Genomic DNA, 23,893 nt, shown 5'->3' on the forward strand with positions numbered 1-23,893 from the left:
TTTCTGGAAGACATCTTGGATGAGGTCTTCCCATTAGCAGTTTTTAATTTAACATTATTACCAGTAGGTTTCTTCAGAGGTGGTCTTGTTATGTTGGGTTTTACATTTGTGTTTTTCTTTGTATTCTTTTTATCTATATGTTGAGGTGGATGGTGGACCTCAACTTGAATTTCTGATTTATTTAGTTCATCTTCTGGTTAATTTAACATTATTACCAGTAGGTTTCTTCAGAGGTGGTCTTGTTATGTTGGGTTTTACATTTGTGTTTTTCTTTGTATTCTTTTTATGTATATGTTGAGGTGGATGGTGGACCTCAACTTGAATTTCTGATTTATTTAGTTCATCTTCTGGTTCATTAGAAACATCAACAGACAAAACCTCAAATTTATTTGATGTCATAACCTTAACGTTTCTAATGGAGGGTGGAGAAAGAGATGGAGGTCTCTCTCTTTTACGATTAATAGATGGTGGGATTCGAGGTTTTTGCACCTTTCCCACAACAGGTGCATCAGGTAAGTTAGTCTTAAGTGGAACCTCCATCAGATCAGGCAAGGACATGGCCTGAGAGAGGTTTGTATTATTTTTTGCAATGGCGGCTGAAGGCTGTACAGCAATGGGCAATGACCTAGTGTTAATACACCGTGGTAAAGCCTCAGGAGGTAATATGGTTACCTCGTTATTTGACATTTTGTCAGATAGTATACTTTTTTTTGAGCTATTGGCAGCGCTAGGTTGGTTTGATTTTAATGCCTTAGCATATGTATTTGATTTATTTAATAGTCTTTTGGCATGGGTCACACTTATATGTTCTAAGCTTGATTTGTTGAGGGCAGCTTCCTCCAACTTATATAGCTCGCAGCTCTTGTCTGTGGATTTGTGATTCGAGCTGCAATTTAAACACCTGGCTCCAAGTGCACACTTTCCATGGTAAGATTTGGAGCAAATACCACATATCTTCTCATTTTTGCAAACTTTGGACGGGTGCCCAAATTTAAAACGATTAAAGCATTGCAATGGCTTCTGCTTGAAGGGTCTTACTTTAATCCTTTCGTTCTCGATAATAATATGAAAAGGTACATCAGCATCCTGGAACGTAAGGATTATCATTGATGTACCTGGGACTTTATGAACTTTCCATACATTTAATGGACACATGGCCAGTATCTCCTCTTCTGTAAAATCATATAGATCTCTGGTAAAAACTACGCCCCTTCCGTAGCTAAAATTTAGGTGGGGTTTGACATCTAACTTAATGTCATCATTACTTATTTTCATATTGGACAATATTACCGACTGTGTACTGGATTTGGCATGGATAAGGAAACTATTTTTTCCGAAATGAGATATATCGCCTGGTGCAATAGTTCCTACTTTTTTCTGAATCAATTTGCATATTTTAAAATAATTCCCTGTAACCCCCTTTGATTCAGCTATAAGCCACATCGGTGGTTTTGGATTTCTCTGGGAGGGCATAACTAAATCTGCGTCTTTTTCCAACCAATCGGCAGGCCTGTACACATCCAAATCTTTTGGTACCTTATCGCAGAGAGCAGCCGCGGCATTCAAGTTATTAATTTTAATATTATTCAAGTTACTTGTTGCACTAAGTGCTTCGTCATAACTACTATAAGATATCCATGAATCCCAAGTTTCAGCTTCAAGTTTCATCCTTATTTCTTTTATGCATCCATAGCATTCAAATGCTTTACATAGATCATCATAATTTGTCTCTATTGAAATTTGTGTAACATGGAGGATTCAAAGTTTCCTCGTGTTACCCAAATTACTTGATTTAGAAATATCAGTAGAATGGTCCTTTCCCGTTCCGAGGTCATCAACAGAGCTTTCCCTTATCACATTAGCAGAGGTCGTCAACAGTGCCGGGGGAGAGTCAGCGTATCCAGGGGATGGGGGTTCGTTCCTTAAAGAATCCATTAGACGAAAGAGAGAGAAAAGGGAAGTTTGATGTACCTGCTCGAGAATGTTAGGCCATCACACGTCGGAAAGGAAATTTGCACTCTCCACTATCGGCACAATGAGGGTATACTTCCCAGATGGTCCACTCCATACCCTACCCGAAGGATAGCATCAAAACAGATATAGAGGCACAGGTGTAAGCTGAACCCGCCTGTTAGGACTGAGACCAAGAAATTATGGAATCATCCTCCCCATATCTATAATGACGGGCTTCCGGCCAAAAGCCGAGAGTCCTACCCCAAGCATTGGATCCCCCTGGATTCCGAAGACCCAACACTTGAGAATAGTTCCGCCAAAAAGGTCCAAAGCATCTTCGGGATGGCTGAAATCATCCAATACTCTCACATATAGCTTTGAATGCAAACACCTCCCAACCGTGATACCTCCTCCCACTCATCAAAGCAGGCAGCAATAAAGGATGTATGGACATCCCCACCGGGGCTACAATGGATGTAAAAACATCAAAGCGATAGGAGAAAAAAAAAAAATAATAAATATATATGTACATAATATATACACACATATAATGAGGGAAATTTTTCTCATAGAGTTTGGAAAGCAAGACTAAAGAAAGTTTATGAAATTAGGATAAGGTCAAAGTAATATTGAGAAAAAGAAAAATGTGAAAGAGAGAAATTTAGATTCGAACTGGGGGAGCAATTTCCCCAAGTTCGAGAGCCCTCTTGCCCGTCACCAAGTTTCAGCACGGGAATGAAATGCCGTGCTGAAGCTCAATGACTTCATCAAGGCATTCTCTCATTAAGAGGGTGACTGGTGGTGTCAAGAGGATACAAGTGTCAAGAGGATACAAAATAGTTTCAACTGAAAAGAAAAGGATACTGACACACCACAGTCACATCTGGCTTTTTACTGCAAGATGTCTTATTATTTTACTAAAAGCATGAACTGATTAGAAGAAAATGGGGAAATTAAAAAAATTTTGTGGTTCAATATTGATAGATTGAAGCTTCTACAGAAAAAAATAATATGAATACTGTATTAGGCAAGTACAGAAATAACCAATTTCATCAGGAAAATTCCATTTTGTTGGAAGTTTTGTCTTGTTTTTAAATTTTTATATTGGTGTTATTTACAATTTACAGCCTCTTTCCAGCACTTAAATGTTCTAAATTGGTGATGTAGTTTAGCACATCATAAAAGTTTTAATGTAATGAAAAATTATTTTCAGATCATCTATTTTCCTGACAAATGGTGGCATGCAACCCTGAACATTGATAGCAGTGTTTTCATCTCAACATTCCTAAGCCCGTAATAGTCATTTATATGTTTTATAAAGGTACTTATATATTTGTATGTGGGAGTGTGCAGGTGGTTGGGAACCTTATTTCAGGTGAAACTTAGATTTTTCATTAATGTATTAGTTTTCAATGGGGTATATATTTTTATAAAGGTTCTGTCTCTCCAATATGACCTGTGTGTGGTCCAAATCTAGTAGTAGTCATCATCATATTAGCAGTTCTACTTCTGATTTATCACTATGGGGTTAGACATACGAGTTCTTTCCACTCTTCTATCATGTTCACTGTCAGCCTAAATTTCTTTTTTGTTTAAATATTCATGTATGGCTTTCGTCATGATTTTCTGAACCCTTATACAGGTCTTCTTTTGTCTTGCTATTTATATCTTGCCTACTACAATACTGTACTTCAGAAATTTCAACTGGATGTAGATACACATGCTTTCTTGTTGAGCAGAATTATGAGACTTCCTTTATAACTTATGGGATCATTTTGGTTGTTTTCTGTTGTTTCTTGTATACAAAGAATTTATTCCTGTTTTTTTCCTATATTGGAATGCTTTGAATTGAAGCATTCTGCTATTATAATAGGTGATGCAACATACTGTATTTGATAATACCTTGAATGACTATAGTACTTTGTTCTACCAGTCCAAAAGTAGTGTTAGAAATCTTATTGTTTTACAACTGATAGAGTCCCTGAGTCCATTATCTCTGTGCTTTTTGCACTGTAATGCATTCTGGTATTGTTTCAAGCTTTACTCTCGCTACTTCGATCTTATTCCTCTTTCAGGTTTTCTTATATATTAAATGGTTTGTCCATCAGTTGCTTTAGCTACTCATTTGTTATTCATAATGTTGCTAGAGCTTTAGCAGTTTTAACCTTTCCCAAGGTTACTTTATCCTCATATTACACAAATTTTGTTTTCCCCTCCCTACTTGTGAAGTCTTAGAAGGAGTTGAAGAACATTTGAGTTTTCTTTATAAAGAAGTTTGTATATTGTTTGAATTATTTTCGGAAAAATTTTAATGTTTTCAGGATTAATTTTCCTTATATTTCCCTATCTCATACTGTACTTTGAAAATGAACTTCTAGCACCAATCTATAGTTTGGCTACAAAATTAACTCATGGCAGATACAGTATTCCATAATTTGGCTCGAGTCTCCATCTACCTTTTTTAACTTGCCAACTTAGATATCTGCAATTTAGAGGCTGCCTGCCCATCCCTGAGTACATTATAGTTGTAAATTGAAGTTGAGTGGGATGTGCCAGTTTTTTTTCTTAATTTCTTATGATAATGGGGGCCATAGTGCTTAACTATGAAGCCATTGAGACTAATGTTGCTGTCCTATGTTTTCTTTATAGATATTACATTTGGCATTTTTTTAGAAGTTTGACTATTTGATGACTTGTCCTGTGATTTCATTGTATGCCAGCCTTCTGAAAATTCTATAGGTGATGTGTTTTAAGAAAGATATTCAATAACTTTTTTTTTTTAAATATTTTCAAGTGTGCTATCAGCATTTATGAAGACAAGTGATCAGGCTTGATTTTGAACCCTTGTCTGTTTTGGCCTCTTTACTATGGAAAATTTATAAACGGGGTTCTGTATTTTCTTATGTTGTTTACTATCAGTAAACATTTGGGCTGTGAACTTCTGGCCCAATTGAAAACTTCCTGTTTTTACATTGTGGGGTTTCCTATTCTGGTCTATTAAATTCATCTAGTCATTTCAGCATTATTGGCTGCTCTGTTAATACAGTGGACCAGCCTGAGTTTTGATTAAGCTCACATTGTCATTATATGGTTCAAAGTAAAAAAATAAGTGGAAATTTTATTTAATGAAATTTCAAATCTAGTTAAGGTGTGAATTATCTTTAATCTTATATTTTAGAAATATACATGTAACATAGCTATCATAGAAAATCTTTTGTTAATTACTGTATGTTCTATTTTATGGCCTAAGTTTACTTTTACAACCAGTCATTCACTGTTACTTAGATTATCATTCATTGCTTTTTACATTTAAATGCAAGTTGAAGTTGGATACTATAATGTTTTAGTAAAAAACTGACAGATTTTTTGTCTTTGTAATGTAAGTAGGATACAGTATTAAAATTTAAATATATTGAAATAATGAAATAAATAACATATAACTTTGGAAATCAAAATAAATCAATAGAACATAATTCTAACTTTAAAGACAGGGGAGAAACTTGCAAATCTTAGAAAATGAAAATAAAAATACTGTAGTAGAAACAATTTATTATAAAATGTTATATTACATCAAGCTTATACTGTACATGAATACAGTAATTAATAAGGTGTGAAGATGACAAATCTTGTATCTCCTATACAGCATGTAAGACCCTGGTAATGATTTTATATTTTCAATGAAAACACAACCACACTGGTCACAAAAGCAGTATGCTGCATCAAGTTCTAAATAAATATATCTGCTTATACACTGTAAATTATTCACAATTATTACATTATTGGGAAATTTATTCAATTTATTGCAGTGTAATTCTTCTAACTTACAGCAATGTAAAATATAAACTTTACTGTCTTCAGGTTATGTGGAACTGTTTGTTGTAAAAAAATTCTAAGTTTCTTTTCAGTTGTTTGTTGATCTAATTGATTGAAAGAATTTGGAACTTTCACAGTATTTATTTATACCCGTACAATATATACATCAGTAGTTGTAGTTTATGACATGGTCAGAAGATTTGATTTTATGTAGTTTTGGCTATATGGACTTGTTTTAGCCTAAAATAAGTTATGTAATGATTTTATCATTGTTGGTTGATGTTTTAATCTAATTTTGCACTAAAGACAGTATACCTAACACATATATACATACATACATAGAATGTCAAGGGTAAACTGTGATTACAATCTTGTAGCCTTTACATAAATAGTTCTTTGACTCTTATCTTGTCTTTGAAGTGGATATCAGGCTCTTTCTTGGTTATATCAATCTTTAAGTAGACTAAAATTTATTAAGAACTGTTAAAGAAAATATTTTCCAAGTTTGGATCTATTGTTTCTAAAAGAATGTAAATGTTTGTACACTTTGAACATTCTTCTCATATTCACAAATACTAGGCTTCCAAAGTTTGGAGGAATTTATATCTATGTTTTGTAACCCTTCTGTGTATTGGAATATTAGGTAAAATTGCTCCTGAAATGCAAATGTAAAAGGACAGATTGTATTATAATCGTTTAACAGCTTTTCCAATAAACTATTTACAGACAATGAACACTATCCTTAGAATGCCACTTGGGAAGGCTAAAAATCGAATACTTGTTATATCAAATTAATCGTTTACTCTTCTCCAAAAGTTTATCCTCTATTTGTGCCTTTACAGCCGACTGTGCTAATAAATGACAATTTTTTTCGTCGTCATAAATATCTAAGAATTTTCTTAAGCGGTTTTTTATGTATTCCACTGAGCCGGGGTTAAATTTTGCAGAACATGGTATTACCTCATCAAACCTGACCAGTCTCTTAGGCTGCATTTCCTCAGGAAACTCATTACAGATATCTAAAAGTAGAGATAAATATGGACATGTTATAAAAAAATATGATAAATATTGTAATCTGGAAAAAACTAAGTACTGTAACAAAACTTTTCATTGCAATTAACTACCGGTATACTAAATTTAAAAGTTGTCTGCAAAATCTGAAATACACACCTTGTTTGTTTATTTAAAAAATACTTCATCCCAAAAGATATAATTGTTCCCATACTAACAACCCTTCTGTTATTTATGGGGATTATCTTTCAGCGGCAGCTGGAGGTTGCCATTAGACTTTAATTGCAAGGTGGCAACCCTGCCTAACCGCTTGAGCGGATAGGCTGGGAGTACCCAGACGCCTCTATATATATATATACTCTCACAACAGTGAGAGACGCCACTTTTTCTTTATGGCTCAGTTGAGATCAGCCATGTCCACTCTACTTCAGACGGTCATTAAGACTTCAATTTTTCTTTTTTCTTTTCAGGTGTGCGTGTCTTCTCTTGCTATCCTTCATCATGTAAACCTCTCCAGGGCGCGAGGGTGCCACATGTCGTTGTTGGAGAACGACCTGCACTCTTTCTGTTGATGCGAGCAGGGTTTGCCCTGCGCAGAGTTTAGGGCGTGGTCTGCCTTCCAATGGGAGAAATTTGGGAGGTGTAGGAAGAAGATGAGGCGCGACCATTTACCCTTAGGGGCGAGTAGAGCGCGTTCTTCTTTTTCTCGCACCCCCAAATCTCTCTTGAAAGCTCCTTCTCGTTCACGCTTTATCAAGGGACAATCAAGTAGGAGCGCAGATTCATTAACTCCTTAGCAACCCCGGGGTACTGGGAGGGTTGTTGCTTCTCCTAGAGGAGCAACTTCTCCTCTAGCCACTGGAGAGCCATTCTCCCTTTTAGATCTGCTGCAGGTGTGGTTGTCCTTAGGATTTGGGACACCCTTCGAAGGAGGAGCTGCTGTGCCTTCAGCGTGGTCCCAGGAAGGGCCCTTCTCCAGAGCCGTTGACACCTCCCGCTCTGGAATTGTGTGAGGTCCATCTGTCGCCTTCTCCTGGCCCTTCCACGCGTAGACGAGATGATTGTTTGCATTCGCTTCGCCAACGGCCCCCTGCTGACGACAAACCCTTACTCTATCCTGGGACCTCGTTGTCCCCTAACCCTCAACCTTTTCTTTCTCCCCACATGAACCCACAGATTGCAGGTGTAGATCTTCCAGAGACCAGCGCTCCTACCATCAGCAGCACGAAAGGACGAACATCACCATCGCCTCGCCCTTCTCGACTCTCTTTCCCTCGCACTCACGAGACTGCAGGTCTCAACACTCTCCTCGGAGGCGTTCCTCTTCAAGAGGACGAGTTTCTCGATCACGTTCTGCACAATCACAAGCAAAGTCTAGACCTAGGTCCAGACGCTCGCGTTCTAGATCTGTGTGATCTAAATCACAAGAACGGCGGTCACGAGGATGACACTCGCGTTCACAAGGGCGGCATTCACGCTCGTAAAGGTATCGTTCACAAGAACGTTCTCGATCGCGAGGCTGACGCTCACGTTTGCGAGCTAGGCATTCGTGACGTCTATGCCGTTCTGGAACGAGAACTAGACGCTCTCATTCACAAAAATCTAGCTCATGATCACGAACCGCGTGTTCGCGATCAAGGTCTAGACGTTCCTCGTCTGGAGGTAGAGGTAGGCGTACGCGCAGTCCACTAGCACGTAGCCCCTCAATAAGACCTTCCAAACGACCTCAGACCGGACCTGAAGATGAGAATGACCATTCTTCTAACAGGCATCCAGCTAAAGCCCCAGTGCCTTTCACTGCCTGGGGAATTCTAGCAAAGCGTTCGCCTACACAACGCTTGGAAATGCGTCCCGCTGCGACGCATTCTCCAACTAGAGTAGTCCCTACTCGGAGGCCTCCTCTGCCAACTTCGTCGGGCGTAGGTGCTTCTCTGGGGCAGCAGGAAGGCGTTAGACCAACTCACGTTTTTGCGCATGAATTTCGCTATTGCACGAGCAAATCGTCGATTTCCGCGAGCGATTCACGAGCAGATGTGTCGCAACCGCTAGCAAGTGCGATACCAACACCTTTTCCTCGGCGATCTGTATCTTCCACCTCCAGCGGAAGACAGACACCCTTCCCAGAAGGGTTCAAGGAGCCCCCTAATAGGTTCACGAACGTTCCTATTTGTGTGGACCTTCCTTTGCGTCCGAAGGAACATGTTGCTTTGTCTCAGAGGTTATCACCTCCGTCGACTGGAACTCCTTCTAGAGTTCCACCCAAAGGACACTCTCCTACGGAATTCCAGGGTTTACCTAGAGGTTCAGAGCTTCCTCCATGGGTGAACACTTTCATGACCACCCTCCTGAACGCTCTGAATGTGGCTCCTACACCGTCACAACCTCCAACTGTCTTAGTCAAGTAAACCCCTAGGATCCCCCTGGAACTTTCGTCAGGTTCATCAGTTTGAGGGGTTCGTCAGCTGGGAGTCAGGACCCTAGAAGGAAGACGACGGCAGACAGAGCGTGCAGATCACCTCTACCCCGATTGCGTGCTGAAAGTCCTATTCCTTCTGATCCTAATATGTCTAACTTACCTTTTACGCCAGTAAAGGTAAAGGAGGTCATCACTAAGAAGAAAAGGATGAGATGAGTAACACCACCTCACGCCAATATCATCCGTCCTAGGACGAGTACGGACATAGGCTCACCCAGGGAGATTGCAATCCATCCCTTCAACTCTCAAGAAATTGAGGTAGTGCCTCCAGACCAACATTCGGTTTCTGTACCTCCTCCAGAGGAGGAGCCTTCAGCTCCTACTGGCAAGGCTTCGTTAAGTGCCTTGAAGACCTCGCAAGTTACCTCTCCAAGACCGTGGAGGAACGTCCTGTTCGTAGGGAATCTTAGGACAGGAAGACGAAACCTTAGAACGCTGCAGCACGGGAAGCTAGATTGGCTGAGGCACAGACACGGTCCCCCCCAGTGATTCTGTTGACGACCCTGACCTACCCCAGGCTCTAGATGTGAGCTTGTAGGTGGAAGATCCCTTAGACTCGGAAGATGAGAATCTTACAAAGGCGGCCAGGAGAGACGAGTCGGAACATACCTTTTGGCAGCTCCTTGCCTGTATAAGGGCCATCAACAGGCTGTCCACTCCTGGTTCCACCATCCAGGAAGGAAAGGATATGATTCTTGCTGAGATATTCGAGACCCAGAAGCCTTCCAGGTCCAGTGCAGTTCTGCCCTGGTCCAAGGGTTTGACAGCCACCTAGAGGAAAGCTATCGCCCAGATAGCTGGAACTTCTAGTTCCTTGAGGGCAGAATCCTCCTCTCAGTCCCTTCCACTTCCTTTTGTTTTACAAAGGAAGTATTACCAGATCGAAGGGGAACCACATTCAACCATGACCCTTGACCCTTCGGTACAGTCCCTAATGAAGGGTGTTCCAACTCAAACCCCCTCCTCTCTGAAGGCCTCCCTCTCGGCAGTTGAGCTCCTGAACATAGAAAGAGGTGCGAAGTATGCCATGCAGGCTGCTTTGTCACTCTATCTATGGCTGGGATACTTGAGCTTCATGATTCGCTCCTATGATCTTTCGAAGGAGTCGGCCAGGAAGACTATGGAGTCTTTCCTGTTGTCAGGTACCCAGACTCACAAGTTCCTATCGCACCACGTCGTAAATCTGTGAGCGCACACCATTCTTAAGAGAAGGGATACTGTCATAGGTAAGTTCCACAAACAGGTGTGCCGAAAGTGGAATTTTCTTGGTTGTGGAATAACACCCTCAAGGGTTCATCTTTCTTTGTTCCAGAAGAGATAGAGAGGGCTACTGAGCGATGGAGGAAATCGTCCAACGATTCTCTCCTCCATAGGGGCATGACATCACAGACCTATGGTAGACCTTCTCAGTCTTCACGGCCTCAGCAAGTACCTTCCTCTACTCATCAGTCAACTTCTAGGTCCTCTGGGCCTTCTAAGGTGTCAAAGCACCCCCTTTTTATCCAAAGGACAGAAGGGGTCCAAGTCCTTCAGAGGACAAAGCACCCCTTTTCATCCAAAGGACAGAAGGGGTCCAAGTCCTTCAGAGGAAAGAAGGGAGGTGGCCGAGGTGGTCCCTCCCAGTAGAAATGGCATTCTTCATTACCTACCCCCTGTGGGAGGATGACTACAGCACCACTGGCAGAGGTGGCAGCTCCACGGGGCGGATCCCCAGACGGTCGAAGTGATCGTCCTAGGGTATCGCATCTCGTTCATTCAATCTCTCCCTCCTAACTTGGGATCCAGTGCATCTAAGCTTCTATGCGAAGGGATCGGCAAAGGAGCTGGTCCTCAGGGCCGAAGTCCAGACCATGCTGCAGAAGGGCGCTTTCCAAGAGGTTGTGGACGGGTCCCCAGGTTTCTACAGTCAAATTTTTCTGGTGAAACAGACAACTGGAGGCTAGTCATCGATCTCATCCCTCTGAACAAGTTTGTTCAACAGACTCAGTTCAGAATGGAGGCGGCAGACACGGTCATCCAAGCGGTTCGTCCAAGGAACTTCATGTGCACACTGGATTTGAAGGACGCATACTTCCAGATCCCAATCCATCCGTCTTCAAGGAAGTATCTGAGATTCATACACGAGGAAAAGACATAGCAATTCAAGGTTCTATGCTTCGGTCTCGCGACAGCTTCTCAGGTATTCACCAGAGTGTTCGCCCTAGTATCATCTTGGGCTCACAGGAATGCTATCCGCCTTCTCAGATATCTGGACAACTGACTGATCCTAGCAAGACTCGGAGACGACCCTTCTTCATCACCGGGACATGCTTCTCGAGTTTTGTCAGGACCTGGGGTTCTGATAAATCACAAAAAGTCATTACTGTACTGCAAACTTCACAGAGACTGGTATACCTCTGTACTGTCCAAGAGAAAATCTTCCCATCAGACGAAAGAGTACACAGACTGAAAGAAGTGGCCATACCCTTCCTCAGGAAAGAAGTTCTTCCAGCCTCTCGTTGGCCGAGTCTTGTTTCAAACGGCTGCCTCAGGATAAGATCCCTGCAGTAACAGCTGAAGTCCGTGTGGAACAAAACACTCCGATCACCCGGACACCCGAGTTCCTATAACTCAGGATCAGGTGACAGATTTGAGTTGGAGGATGGTAGGCAAAAACCTTCGAAGGGGCCAGAATCTTATTTCCTCCCTGGATTTGATGCTCCTCAAAGATGCATCAAAAGAAAGGGGGGGGGGGGGGGAAATCACCTGCTGCACCATGCTATCTCTGGTCTTTGATCAGAGTCAGGAAGGTACCAGCACATAAATCTGCTAGAGATGAGAGCAGCTTACCAAGCTCTTCATCAATTCCAACAGTTGCTGGGACTATTGTAGGTTACTCTGGGGTGCTGATGAGCGACAACACCACAGTAGTGACTTACATAAACAAACAGGGCGGTATCTATTTGCAGCCTCTATGCCATCTTGCAGTAAAGATCCTCATGGTCAGAAAAACATTCGGTGTCTCTATCAGCTCAATTCATTCCCGACAAGAGGAATGTGCTCGCGGACAATCTGAGCAGAGCGACTCGGATAGTAGGCTCCGAATGGTCTTTGAATCGTCAGATACCCAAGAAAGTCCTGACTTTGTAGGGTTCCCCAACTGTAGACCCGTTCACAACATCTCTGAACAGCAAGCTTCCACTGTACTGTTCTCCAGTCCTGGACCCTTAGGCTCTATACCTTTCCCCCCGTTTTGTCTGATGAGAAAACTACTCAACAAAACCAGAGCGTACAAAGATCTAATGATGACCCTTGTAGCTTTGCTATGGCATCATGCAGAGGTGGTTTCCGGACCTCCTGCAACTTCTTGTAGATCTACCGTAAGAACTCCCTCCACGACCAGATCTACTGTACTCAAACAACCGCACGTAAACATCTTCCGCAAGACCGTGCAGTCGCTTCGACTTCACGCGTGGAGACTATCCAGCATCTCCTCTCTCAGAAGGGCTTTTCATGACAAGCTGTGGAGCAAATGTTGGGATACTTGCGTAGGTCTTCAGCTTCGGTGTATCAGGCAAAATGGAGAGTATTCTGTGGTTGGTGTCGTGGAAGGAATATCTCTCCACTCGATGCCACCAATCCAGTAATAGCGGAGTTCCTTGTATACCTTCGGGAGGAAAAACTCCTTTTAGTCTTGGTGGTGAAAGGCTATCGCTCAGTCTTAAACCTTGCCTTTAAGCTGAAAGAAGTAGATATTTCCTCTTTGTTGGAGCTTTCTTTACTCATATGGAGTTATGAGATCACTTGCCCCCGTTAGAGATTAGGCCTCCTCCTTGGAACGTGGTTCGCGTCTTGAGATCCTTGAAAGGACCTTACAAACCATTACACCATGCAACTGACCGAAATCTCTCTGAAGACGGCGTTCCTACTCGCTTTAGCCTCAGCAAAGAGAGTCAGCAAACTTCACAGCCTCTCGTCTGACATCACCCAGTCAAGGGGATGAGGGAAAGTGACACTCGGCTTCATCCCTGGACTGTGGGATGGGGGGAAGTGACACTCAGCTTCATCTCTAGACTGGGGGATGGGGGAAGTGACACTCAGTTTTGTTCCTGGACTGGGGGATGGGACGCTTGAGTTTATTGCTAAGAATCAAGATCTGGGGGGTGCTGGACCATAGATTCGGGCCCTTTCAGATTGCGAGTCTTCATTCTGTATCCAATGCCTGCAATAAAAAGTGATGTCTCTCACTGCTGTGAGGGTATATATAGAGGCGGCTGGGTACCCAATAGCCAACCCCCAGCCTACCAAGATTAATCGGTTAGGTATGGTTGCCAACTCCCAACTGAAGTCTAATGGCTACCTCCAGCTGCTGCTGAAAGATTATCCACATAAATAACTCCAGGTTAGTATTAGTTAGGGAAAAATACAAATTATCTCCGAATTTGTCATTTTTACTCGTAAAAATTACTTATTTTAATCATAATTTTCCTAATACAGATTATATTCTTTACAAAGTTTTTATTATACAAACTAGATCCTAGGGTGTATAGTCAATTTAAAAAGACCCAGAAATTGATAGCTTATTGGGAATAGAAAGTGGTTACTATCATATGATTAACAGGTTAAAGCAAACATTTGTTGGTGCCCTGTTCTAAGTCTTTTCATCAATTTGATGCTTCTTCCTTTCTCTGGTGTTTCCTCAATTTTAGTCTGATTGTGTTTAAATAAAGATAGAACTAATAAAATCTCACCATTAAATATATAAAGATTATTCAACTTGTACATACCTGCTAAATTAGAGTAACCTTCAAGAAAGTGATTCAATTTTTCTTCATTTTTATCATCATCCATCTTGTTCACCAGTAATACACAAGGTTTATCTAACAGTAATTCTGAGTACAATTCCAACTCCTGGAAACAAAATTTAAAATTATTGTAAACTTATTTACACATCACTTAATATGAATCATGCAAGCTATACCTTTGATTCCTTGAGGGTTAATACCCTTGCTTTTTTTATAACGGATCCTTAAAAAAACTTTATATTACATGAAAAAAAAGTTTCCATTGTCTACGAAGAGTAAGTGACCATGCAAATCATGACAGGCAATGCAGTTAATCCCTATTTTATTCTATATAAAAATTCATAATTAGAAATAACTTATAAGTACAGGCAGTCATTTCAAATATCACTTCAGGTGTCTAATCACAGGAAAGGAGTAAGGACATTTAAACATTACTTATCTAACAATGTGTCGGTGGTTTCATCACAACCCCATCAATCATGTCATGTCTACTGACATGGTCTGCACATCCCAAAAAAACAGGTAGTTTTGCTCTTTAGCCCTTTGAAACCGTTACAAAGAAATCCTCATTCTTCAACCATCTCTAGCAATGTCAACAACAGCTTTGCCAGAATTTCTCCAGCTCTTTCTTTTTTAATTCTCAAAATATGCTTATGTTTTTGTTTTGAAGATAATCCTCCTAAGTTCTTCATTTCTTTAATAGAGGAATATGAATTCAAAATTACTTTGAAATTTGTGATTTACTTATACATAAATACAAACCATTGTCCTTTAATACGAGACTCCTCCTTAGTAGTGAGGAAGTCCCTATTAACCAAAATCAGGCAAGTTTAACTTTCTCAGGAAATGTCAAAGCACCTGGCCAACCTTCCAACCTCCTAATGGTCTGAGCATGTAGATGTCCAAGGTGTCAGGTTAGACCCCTTCTAGGTGGACTAGCAGATGTTCACAGGCGATCCTATATACTTCTGTAAGATATGTTGTCCGAATGTATTCGCATTATAAGAAATGCCTTGCATACATTATATCCATCCCCACCCCCCCAAATCTGAGAGCATAGGGGAGATACTTCTTAACAAATCTTGTCTAAAAAAGTGGAGCAAGTAACTTCAAAATAATATAAGAAAAGTGCAAATAGTGATACACGCATGAAATTTGGCACATTTCTTCTTGACATAATAATAATAATAATAATAATAATAATAATAATAATAATAATAATACATATACCAAGGCACTTCCCCCAATTTTTGGGGGGTAGCCAACATCAAACAAAAGAAACAAAAAAAGGGGACCTCTCCTCTCTACGTTCCTCCCAGCCTGACAAGGGACTCAACCGAGTTCGGCTGGTACTGCTAGGGTGCCACAGCCCACCCTTCCCCGTTATCCACCACAGATGAAGCTTCATAATGCTGAATCCCCTACTGCTGCTACCTCCGCGGTCATCCAAGGCACTGGAGGCAGCAGCAGGGCCTACCGGAACTGAGTCAAAATCGCTCGCCATTCATTCCTATTTCTAGCACGCTCTCTTGCCTCTCTCACATCTATCCTCCTATCACCCAGAGCTTCTTTCACTCCATCCATCCACCCAAACCTTGGCCTTCCTCTTGTACTTCTCCCATCAACTCTTGCAATCATCAGCTTCTTTAGCAGACAGCCCTTTTCCATTCTCTCAACAAGGCCAAACCACCTCCACACATTCATATCCACTCTAGCTGCTAACTCATTTCTTACACCCGTTCTCACCCTCACTACTTCGTTCCTAACCCTATCTACTTGAGATACAAGAACCATACACCTTGGAAACTTTATTTCAAACACAATCAATTTCTGTCTATCCGTCACTTTCATTCCCCACAACTCCGATCCATACATCACAGTTGGTACAATCACTTTCTCACACAGAACTCTCTTTACATTCATGCCCAACCCTCTATTTTTTACTACCTCTCAACTGCCCCCAACACTTTGCAACCTTCATTCATTCTCTGGCATACATCTGCTTCCACTCCACCATTTGCTGCAACAACAGACCCCAAGTACTTAAAACTGATCCACCTCCTCAAGTAACTCTCCATTCAACATGATATTCAACCTCGCACCACCTTCCCTTCTCGTACATCTCATAACCTTACTCTTACCCACATTAACTCTCAACTTCCTTCTCTCACACATCCTTCCAAATTCTGTCACTAATCGGCCAAGCTTCTCTTCTGCGTCTGCAACCTGTACAGTATCATCTGCAAACAACAACTGATTTACCTCCCATTCATGATCATTCTCGTCTACCAGTTTCAATCCTCGTCCAAGCACTCGAGCATTCACCTCTCTCACCACTCCATCAACATACAAATTATACAACCCCACCGACATCACACATCCCTGTTTCAGCAGCACTCTCACGGGAAACCAATCGCTCACTTCATTTCCTATCCCAACACATGCTTTACTACCTTTGTAGAAACTTTTAACTGCTTGCAACAACCTTCCACCAACTCCATATAACCTCATCACATTCCACATTGCTTCCCTATCAACTCTATCATACGCTTTCTCCAGATCCATAAACGCAACATACACCTCCTTACGTTTTGCTAAATATTTCTCGCATATCTGCCTAACTGTAATAATCTGATTCATACAACCCCTTCCTCTTCTAAAACCACCCTGTACTTCATAGACTGAATTCTCTGTTTTATCCTTTATGGCCGTGGGGGCATAAAAACAATTAGAATAGTGCCAACGTATCCTTGCGCATCGTAAGAGGCAACTAAAAGGGACGGGACGAGGGGGCTGGGAACCCCCTCTCCTGTATTCTAATCTTGTGAGACATCAAAGAGGTGGAGCTGAGGGGAGAGTGACTGCTACCCGCACTCTAGTTTTGGGGTGTGAATGTGCGTGGATGTAGTACAATAGAGAGTAAAAGATGTGAGATTGGAAGTATGTTTAGGAATAGAAGGATGGATATATTGGCTTTGTGTGAGACAAAGATAAAAGGGAAAGGTTAAGTGATGTTTGGTGAAATGTCTGGTTAAGTGTCTGGGATTGAAAGGAGAAGAGCATGAGAAGGTGTGGCTTTATTGTTGAGTGAATGGATGACAGGTAAAGTAGCGGAATGGAAGGAGATATCATCTAGGTTAATGTGGATAAGGGTTAGGTTGGGTAGGGAATGTTGGGCTTTTGTCAGTGCGTATGGGCCAGGTTGTGAGAAAAGTGAAGAAGAGCGGAATGAGTTCTAGAATGAATTAACTAAGTGTGTAGGACTAGGTAGAAGGAATTATGTAGTTTTCATGGGTGGCTTGAATGCTAGAGTGGGCTCTGGAGAGGTAGAAGGTGTCATTGGGAAGTATGGCATACCAGGTAAAAATGAGAGTGGTGAGAGACAGGTAGATACGTGTGTTAAGCAAGAGATGGTGATAAGTTCTAGCTTTTTAAAAAAGAACGATAAAAAATATACATGGGTAAGAGTGGCAAATGGAAGAGTGGTAGAAAGGGCGTTAATGGATTATATGTTCATAACTAAAAGAATGTTTGGAAGATTGAAAGATGTGCACGTGTTTAGGGGTATGGCTAATGGTATGTCTGATCAATTTTTGGTGGAAGGAAAATTAGTTGTAGCAAAAGAGTGGGGGAATAGAGTAGGTGTATGTAAAAGGGAGCTAGTGAGGGTTGAAGAGCTAATAAAACCGGGGGTAAAAAGTAAATATCAAGAAAGGTTGAAAATGGCATATGACGAAGTGAAAGTAAGAGAAACTGGTAATTTAGAGGAGGAGTGGAAGTCAGTAAAAGAAAATTTTGTTGGGATTGCAAGTGATGTGTGTAGCAAGAAGTTTGTTGGAGGAAGCATGAGGAAGGGCAGTGAATGGTGGAATGAAGGAGTGAAGGTAAAAGTGGAAGAGAAAAAGAGGGCTTTTGAAGAATGGCAGCAGAGTAATAGTGTAGAGAAGTATGACAGATATAGAGAGAAAAATACGGAAGTAAAGCGCAAGGTAAGTGAGGCAAAGAGGGCAGCTGACCTGAGGTGGGGTCAGGGATTGGGTCAGTCATATGAAGAGAATAAAAAGAAGTTTTGGAGTAAGGAAGGCTGGTTCAAGAATTGAAGAGACAGTGAAATATGGAAATGGAAGGTTGTTAAAAGGAGAGGAGGCAAGGAAAAGGTGGGCGGAATATTTTGAAAGTTTACTGAATGTTGATGATAATAGGGAGGTAGATATAATTGCTGTTGCAGGTATTGAGGTGCCAGTGATGGGAGATGAGAATGAGAGAGAGATTACAAGAGAGGAATTGAGGAGAGCACTAGATGAAACGAGAGTAGGAAAAGCATCTGGCATGGATGGTGTGCGAGCTGAGATGTTGGAGGAAGGGGGTGTGACTGTACTTGAATGGTTGGTGAGATTGTTTAATGTGTTTTGTGTTGTCAATGGTACCAGTAGATTGGGTTTGTGCGTGTATTGTACCACTACATAAGGGTAAGGGAGATGTGCATGAGTGTTGTAATTCGAGGGGTATTAGTTTGTTGAGTGGTAGTTGGAAAAGTGTATGGTAGAGTACTGTACTGATAATAATAATAACAATAATAATTAATTAAAATAATTATAATAATAATGATTAATAATAATAATAATAATAATAATAATAAAAATTATAATACTAATTATTAATAATAAAATTTTTGCCATTTTTCAAGATGGCCGGCAGGTTTTCAAAATTGCTCTTTATGAATATATGAATATTGACATTTAATTGGTTACTCACATTTGAATTTCTCAGTCAATCCAAGTTTGTGTTAAACTTGAAAGCAAGCCTTTACATAAACAAGATATATAATTTGTTACTTGGAAATATTTAAGATGGCTGTCACAATATCAAAATTACCCGCAAAAAAGGCAAAAGTTGGTACTTAAGTTCATGTATGCGATAAAAGATCAGGTAATATATGGATTTGGGGTAACTTCAGCTTGATCAGTTTATTTTTTGTAGGTTAGAAATTAATTGAGACCCACTTAATTAATTTTATCCTCATCTTAAAAAAGGGACAATTAGCTCAATGTTAGGTCAGAAATCAAGTGAGACCCACTTAATTAATTTTATCCTTATCTTAGATAGGGACAATTAGCTCAATGTTAATGCTTCCTTAGTGCACCAACCATGTTGAAAGAACTTGTTTGTATTCCAGAACTAGAGGCCTTCAAAATGGGAAGCGAGTGTTGGCTTTCATAAATAAAGAAACCCTACCCAAAGCATGTGACTAAAATTATGCAAAAATCATGACCAAAGCACCCAAAATATTAGGGAAGCAGATGCTTTAGCAAGAGAAAACATTTGATGGAACCTTACCAGTAGACACTAGAAGAGAATCTGTACCACCAAGTTTGCTGCAAAAGTGTGGTGATATAAAATCCCAACTTGAATATGGAACATTATCTACAGATCTGGCTTTAGCACAAGTTTTGCACTTCAACTGTCGGATGACTCCCACAACTTCAACAGCTACTAGACATTCCAAGTCAAGAGAACCTCTGTTTCCAATATACCTTGGTCTCCTGATCTTTGCTTAAACCAAAAGGCATCAATTAATCTATACAATTCATCAACATGGAAACAGCATTAGCAATGATAGGGTTCTGAAATTGACTAAAGGCTTGGGAGAAGTAGTTGTAGCAAGGGCTGTGGAGGAAAAAGGGTCTTTGCAACTTGTGTTGTTGACAATCTGGACCATAATTCAAGTGCCACAACAATACAAACATCCTTCCATGGACCAGGCATATCTTTGTTTTGCATCCAAGTGTTTAGGAAAAGGGTGAGAACAGAAACTTGGCTCAAATCATCCAAAGCAGAACAAAGTAAAAAAAATGTGTTCTCTTCCTGAATATTACAGGAATGTACCCCTTTCTCACATTAAACATGAAAATCGTTTCCCTTAATCCAATGTTAGTGCAGGACACCAACAAGTTGTGCTTTCTAAGCATATTTCTCTCAAGTATAAATGGCTTGAGAAAGTCAGTCTGTGAGACAAGACTAAAAATTCTGAGTCCATATCTTGGGTAGCACATCATTCTTCTCAGATGCAACAGGCCAACTTTGAAATATGTTATTTTTATAATAAAATAAATTTTTGAATATACTTACCCGGTGATTATATAAGCTGCAACTCTGTTGCTCGACAGAAAACTCTACGTTAAAAATCCGCCAGCGATCGCTATACAGGTAGGGGGTGTACATCAACAGCGCCATCTGTCGGGCAGGTACTCAGTACTCAATGTAAACACAGAACTCAATTTTCTCCTTTGTCCACTGGGTCTCTATTGGGGAGGAAGGGAGGGTCCTTTAATATATAATCACCGGGTAAGTATATTCAAAAATTTATTTTATTATCAAAATAACATTTTTCAATATTAAACTTAGCCGGAGATTATATAAGCTGATTCACACCCAGGGGGGTGGGTAGAGACCAGCAATAATTGTTTACATTATTATGAGCTAAGGATTTTTTATTTCATTTTAGCAGTTATTCAAAATAACAAACATAAAATAAATAAGTACCTGGTAAGGAAGTCCACTTGAACAATTACTCTGCCTTTTTAAGTACGTCTTCCTTACGGAGCCTCGCGATCCTCTTAGGATGCTGAGCGACCCCTAGGAGCTGAAGTATCAAGGGTTGCAACCCATACAACAGGACCTCATCAAAACCTCTAATCTAGGCGCTTCTCAAGAAATGACTTTGACCACCCGCCAAATCAAGTAGGATGCGAAGGGCTTCTTAGCCTTGCGGACAACCCAAAAACAATAATAAAACATTTCAAGAGAAAGATTAAAAAGGTTATGGAATTAGGGAATTGTAGTGGTTGAGCCCTCACCCACTACTGCACTCGTTGCTACGAATGGTCCCAGAGTGTAGCAGTTCTCGTAAAGAGACTGGACATTCTTAAGATAAAAAGACGCGAACACTGACTTGCTTTTCCAATAGGTTGCGTCGATTATACTTTGCAGAGATCTATTTTGTTTAAAGGCTACGGAAGTTGCGACAGCTCTAACTTCGTGTGTCCTTACCTTCAGCAAAGCTTGGTCTTCCTCATTCAGATGGGAATGAGCTTCTCGTATTAACAGTCTGATAAAATAGGATAAAGCATTCTTTGACATAGGCAAAGATGGTTTCTTAACTGAACACCATAAAGCTTCAGACGGGCCTCGTAAAGGTTTAGTTCGTTTTAAATAGAACTTAAGAGCTCTTACAGGGCATAAGACTCTTTCTAGTTCATTTCCAACCATACGATAAGTTTGGAATATCGAACGATATTGGCCAAGGCCGAGAAGGCAGCTCGTTTTGGCTAGAAAACCAAGTTGTAGAACATGTAGCCGTTTTGGATGAGAAACCGATGTTCTTGCTGAAGGCATGAATCTCACTGACTCTTTTAGCTGTGGCTAAGCATACCAGGAAAAGAGTCTTTAAGGTGAGATCTTTCAGGGAGGCTGATTGTAGCGGTTCAAACCTGTCTGACATAAGGAATCTTAGTACCACGTCTAAATTCCAACCAGGTGTAACCAAACGACGCTCCTTCGTGGTCTCAAAAGACTTAAGGAGGTCCTGTAGATCTTTATTGTTGGAAAGATCTAAGCCTCTGTGACAGAAGACTGATGCCAACATGCTTCTGTAACCCTTGATAGAGGGAGCTGAAAGAGATCGTTCTTTCCTTAGATATAAGAGGAAGTCAGCTATTTGAGTTACAGAGGTACTGGTCGAGGATACGGATACTGACTTGCACCAGTTTCGGAAGATTTCCCACTTCGATTGGTAGACTCTAAGGGTGGATGTTCTTCTTGCTCTAGCAATCGCTCTGGCTGCCTCCTTCGAAAAGCCTCTAGCTCTCGAGAGTCTTTCGATAGTCTGAAGGCAGTCAGACGAAGAGCGTGGAGGCCTTGGTGTACCTTCTTTACGTGTGGCTGACGTAGAAGGTCCACCCTTAGGGGAAGTGTTCTGGGAACGTCTACTAGCCATCGAAGAACCTCTGTGAACCATTCTCTCGCGGGCCAGAGGGAAGCAACTAGCGTCAACCTTGTCCCTTCGTGAGAGGCGAACTTCTGCAGTACCTTGTTGACAATCTTGAACGGAGGGAATGCATATAGATCTAGATGTGACCAATCTAGGAGAAAGGCATCTATATGAACTGCTGCTGGGTCCGGGATTGGTGAGCAAAATATTGGGAGCCTCTTGGTCATCGAGGTTGCGAAGAGATCTATGGTTGGCTGGCCCCAGGTGGCCCAAAGTCTCTTGCATACATCCTTGTGGAGGGTCCATTCTGTTTGAATTATTTGTCCCTTCCGACTGAGACAATCTGCCATGACATTCAAGTTGCCTTGGATGAACCTCGTTACTAGTGATATATCTAGACCTTTTGACCAGGAGAGGAGGTCCCTTGCGATCTCGTACAACGTCAGAGAGTAGGTCCCTCCTTGCTTGGAGATGTACGCCAAAGCCGTGGTGTTGTCCGAGTTCACCTCCACCACTTTGCCTTGAAGGAGAGACCTGAAGCTTTTCCAGGCCAGACGTACTGCCTGTAGCTCCTTGCAGTTGAAATGCACTGTCCTTTGACTCGAGTTCCATATCCCCGAGCATTCCCGACCGTCTAATGTCGCACCCCAGCCTACGTCCGATGCGTCCGAGAAGAGAACGTGGTTGGGAGTCTGAACAGCCAGGGGAAGACCCTCTCTTAGGTTGATATTGTCCTTTTACCAAGTCAGACAAGACTTTATCTTTTCGGAAACCGGGATCGAGACCGCTTCTAGCGTCTTGTCCTTTTTCCAGTGAAAAGCTAGATGGTATTGAAGAGGACGGAGGTGTAGTCTTCCTAGTGACACAAATTGATCCACGGATGACAGTGTCCCTACCAGACTCATCCACAGCCTGACTGAGCAGCGTTCCTTCTTCAGCATCTTCTGGATGGATAGCAGGGCTGGGGGCTGATCGTCTTGTTGTTCAGCAACGTCCTCATCAGAGGGTTCCTCATCCGAAACTGATGAGGAAACGGCAACGGAGTGGGTAACGTCTGGCTCGCTGAATCCGGTCGCACTGGTGGATGCGTGACGGAGCCGGACGCAATATCATGGAACTGCTGCACAGTCTGTGAACTGTCAACAACCATGAGTGCGCGAGGAAGCACAGCGTCAACTCGAGACTGTCTAGACCGTCTGGGTTGTGCAGTCAACACCCTACCGGGTTGCTGAGGTTGACGCACTGCGTCAAAACAAGTCACCTCTGCTGGTTGTTGAACGTCCTGAACGTCAAAAACCACCTCCGAGCGTCGCTTAATGTCAACGTGCGGCTGGCAACCCACACTGGGTCGCATCGGTGGAGTAACCATCTCAACTGGAAGACGCGAGTAGGTTACCTCAGCGTCAACAGGGCGCACAACCGACCGGTTGGAAGGTTGTTGGCCAGAAGGTTATTCTCCGCATTTAAGTCCTCTATCAAGGACGCAAGCTTGGACTGCATGTCTTGCAGCAAAGCCCATTTAGGGTCTACGGGAGCAGGTGTGGCAACAGACGGGGTTAGCGACTGAGGCGGAACCGTTTACCATCCCTGAAAGCCTTGTTATGCGTGACATAATAGTACATCAAAACTTCAAAGGCTCGACAACAGCTGTGAAGTTGACCTGTAAACAACATGGAGCGTCTCCTGGCTAGGCGCCAGGGAGAGTCTACCAGAATTGAGAAGTCTATCTGGGCAGAGGCATGAACTCCCAAGCCGAGAACTTCTCTCGTGTCATATCAGACTCTCGCTCTATAAACCAGTTTAAAAGAAGGGAAAGCAAAGGCTGTATCCCCCAAACTCCTCCTGGTGAAAAACCAGTCGCCTAGC

At 41.7% G+C, this 23,893-nt stretch overlaps 2 protein-coding genes across 6 annotated transcripts in view; one reads left to right on the plus strand and one right to left on the minus strand.

Annotated features, from left to right (window-relative positions):
* Positions 1-4,373, plus strand: part of LOC137634784 (jmjC domain-containing protein 8-like) — a 117,903-nt gene extending 113,530 nt beyond the window's left edge. Inside the window, exon 8 of the mRNA XM_068367320.1 lies at positions 3,167-4,373. Within this exon, the coding sequence (XP_068223421.1) occupies positions 3,167-3,250 (84 nt within the window). The 3' untranslated portion in view covers positions 3,251-4,373. The remainder of the gene's footprint in view (positions 1-3,166) is intronic.
* A 1,109-nt stretch (positions 4,374-5,482) lies between these two features.
* LOC137634783 (GTP-binding protein 10 homolog) overlaps positions 5,483-23,893 on the minus strand; it is an 82,838-nt gene continuing 64,427 nt past the window's right edge. For all 5 annotated transcript variants that reach the window (XM_068367317.1, XM_068367318.1, XM_068367316.1 and 2 more), the window contains exons 7-8: positions 14,020-14,143; positions 5,483-6,785 (exon numbers count right to left, since the gene is read on the minus strand). In XM_068367317.1, coding sequence (XP_068223418.1) covers positions 6,553-6,785; positions 14,020-14,143 — 357 coding nt within the window. In that variant the 3' untranslated portion in view covers positions 5,483-6,552. The remainder of the gene's footprint in view (positions 6,786-14,019; positions 14,144-23,893) is intronic.

The sequence above is a fragment of the Palaemon carinicauda genome, chromosome 45 (genome assembly GCF_036898095.1).
Source record: "Palaemon carinicauda isolate YSFRI2023 chromosome 45, ASM3689809v2, whole genome shotgun sequence".
Lineage (NCBI taxonomy): Eukaryota > Metazoa > Arthropoda > Malacostraca > Decapoda > Palaemonidae > Palaemon > Palaemon carinicauda.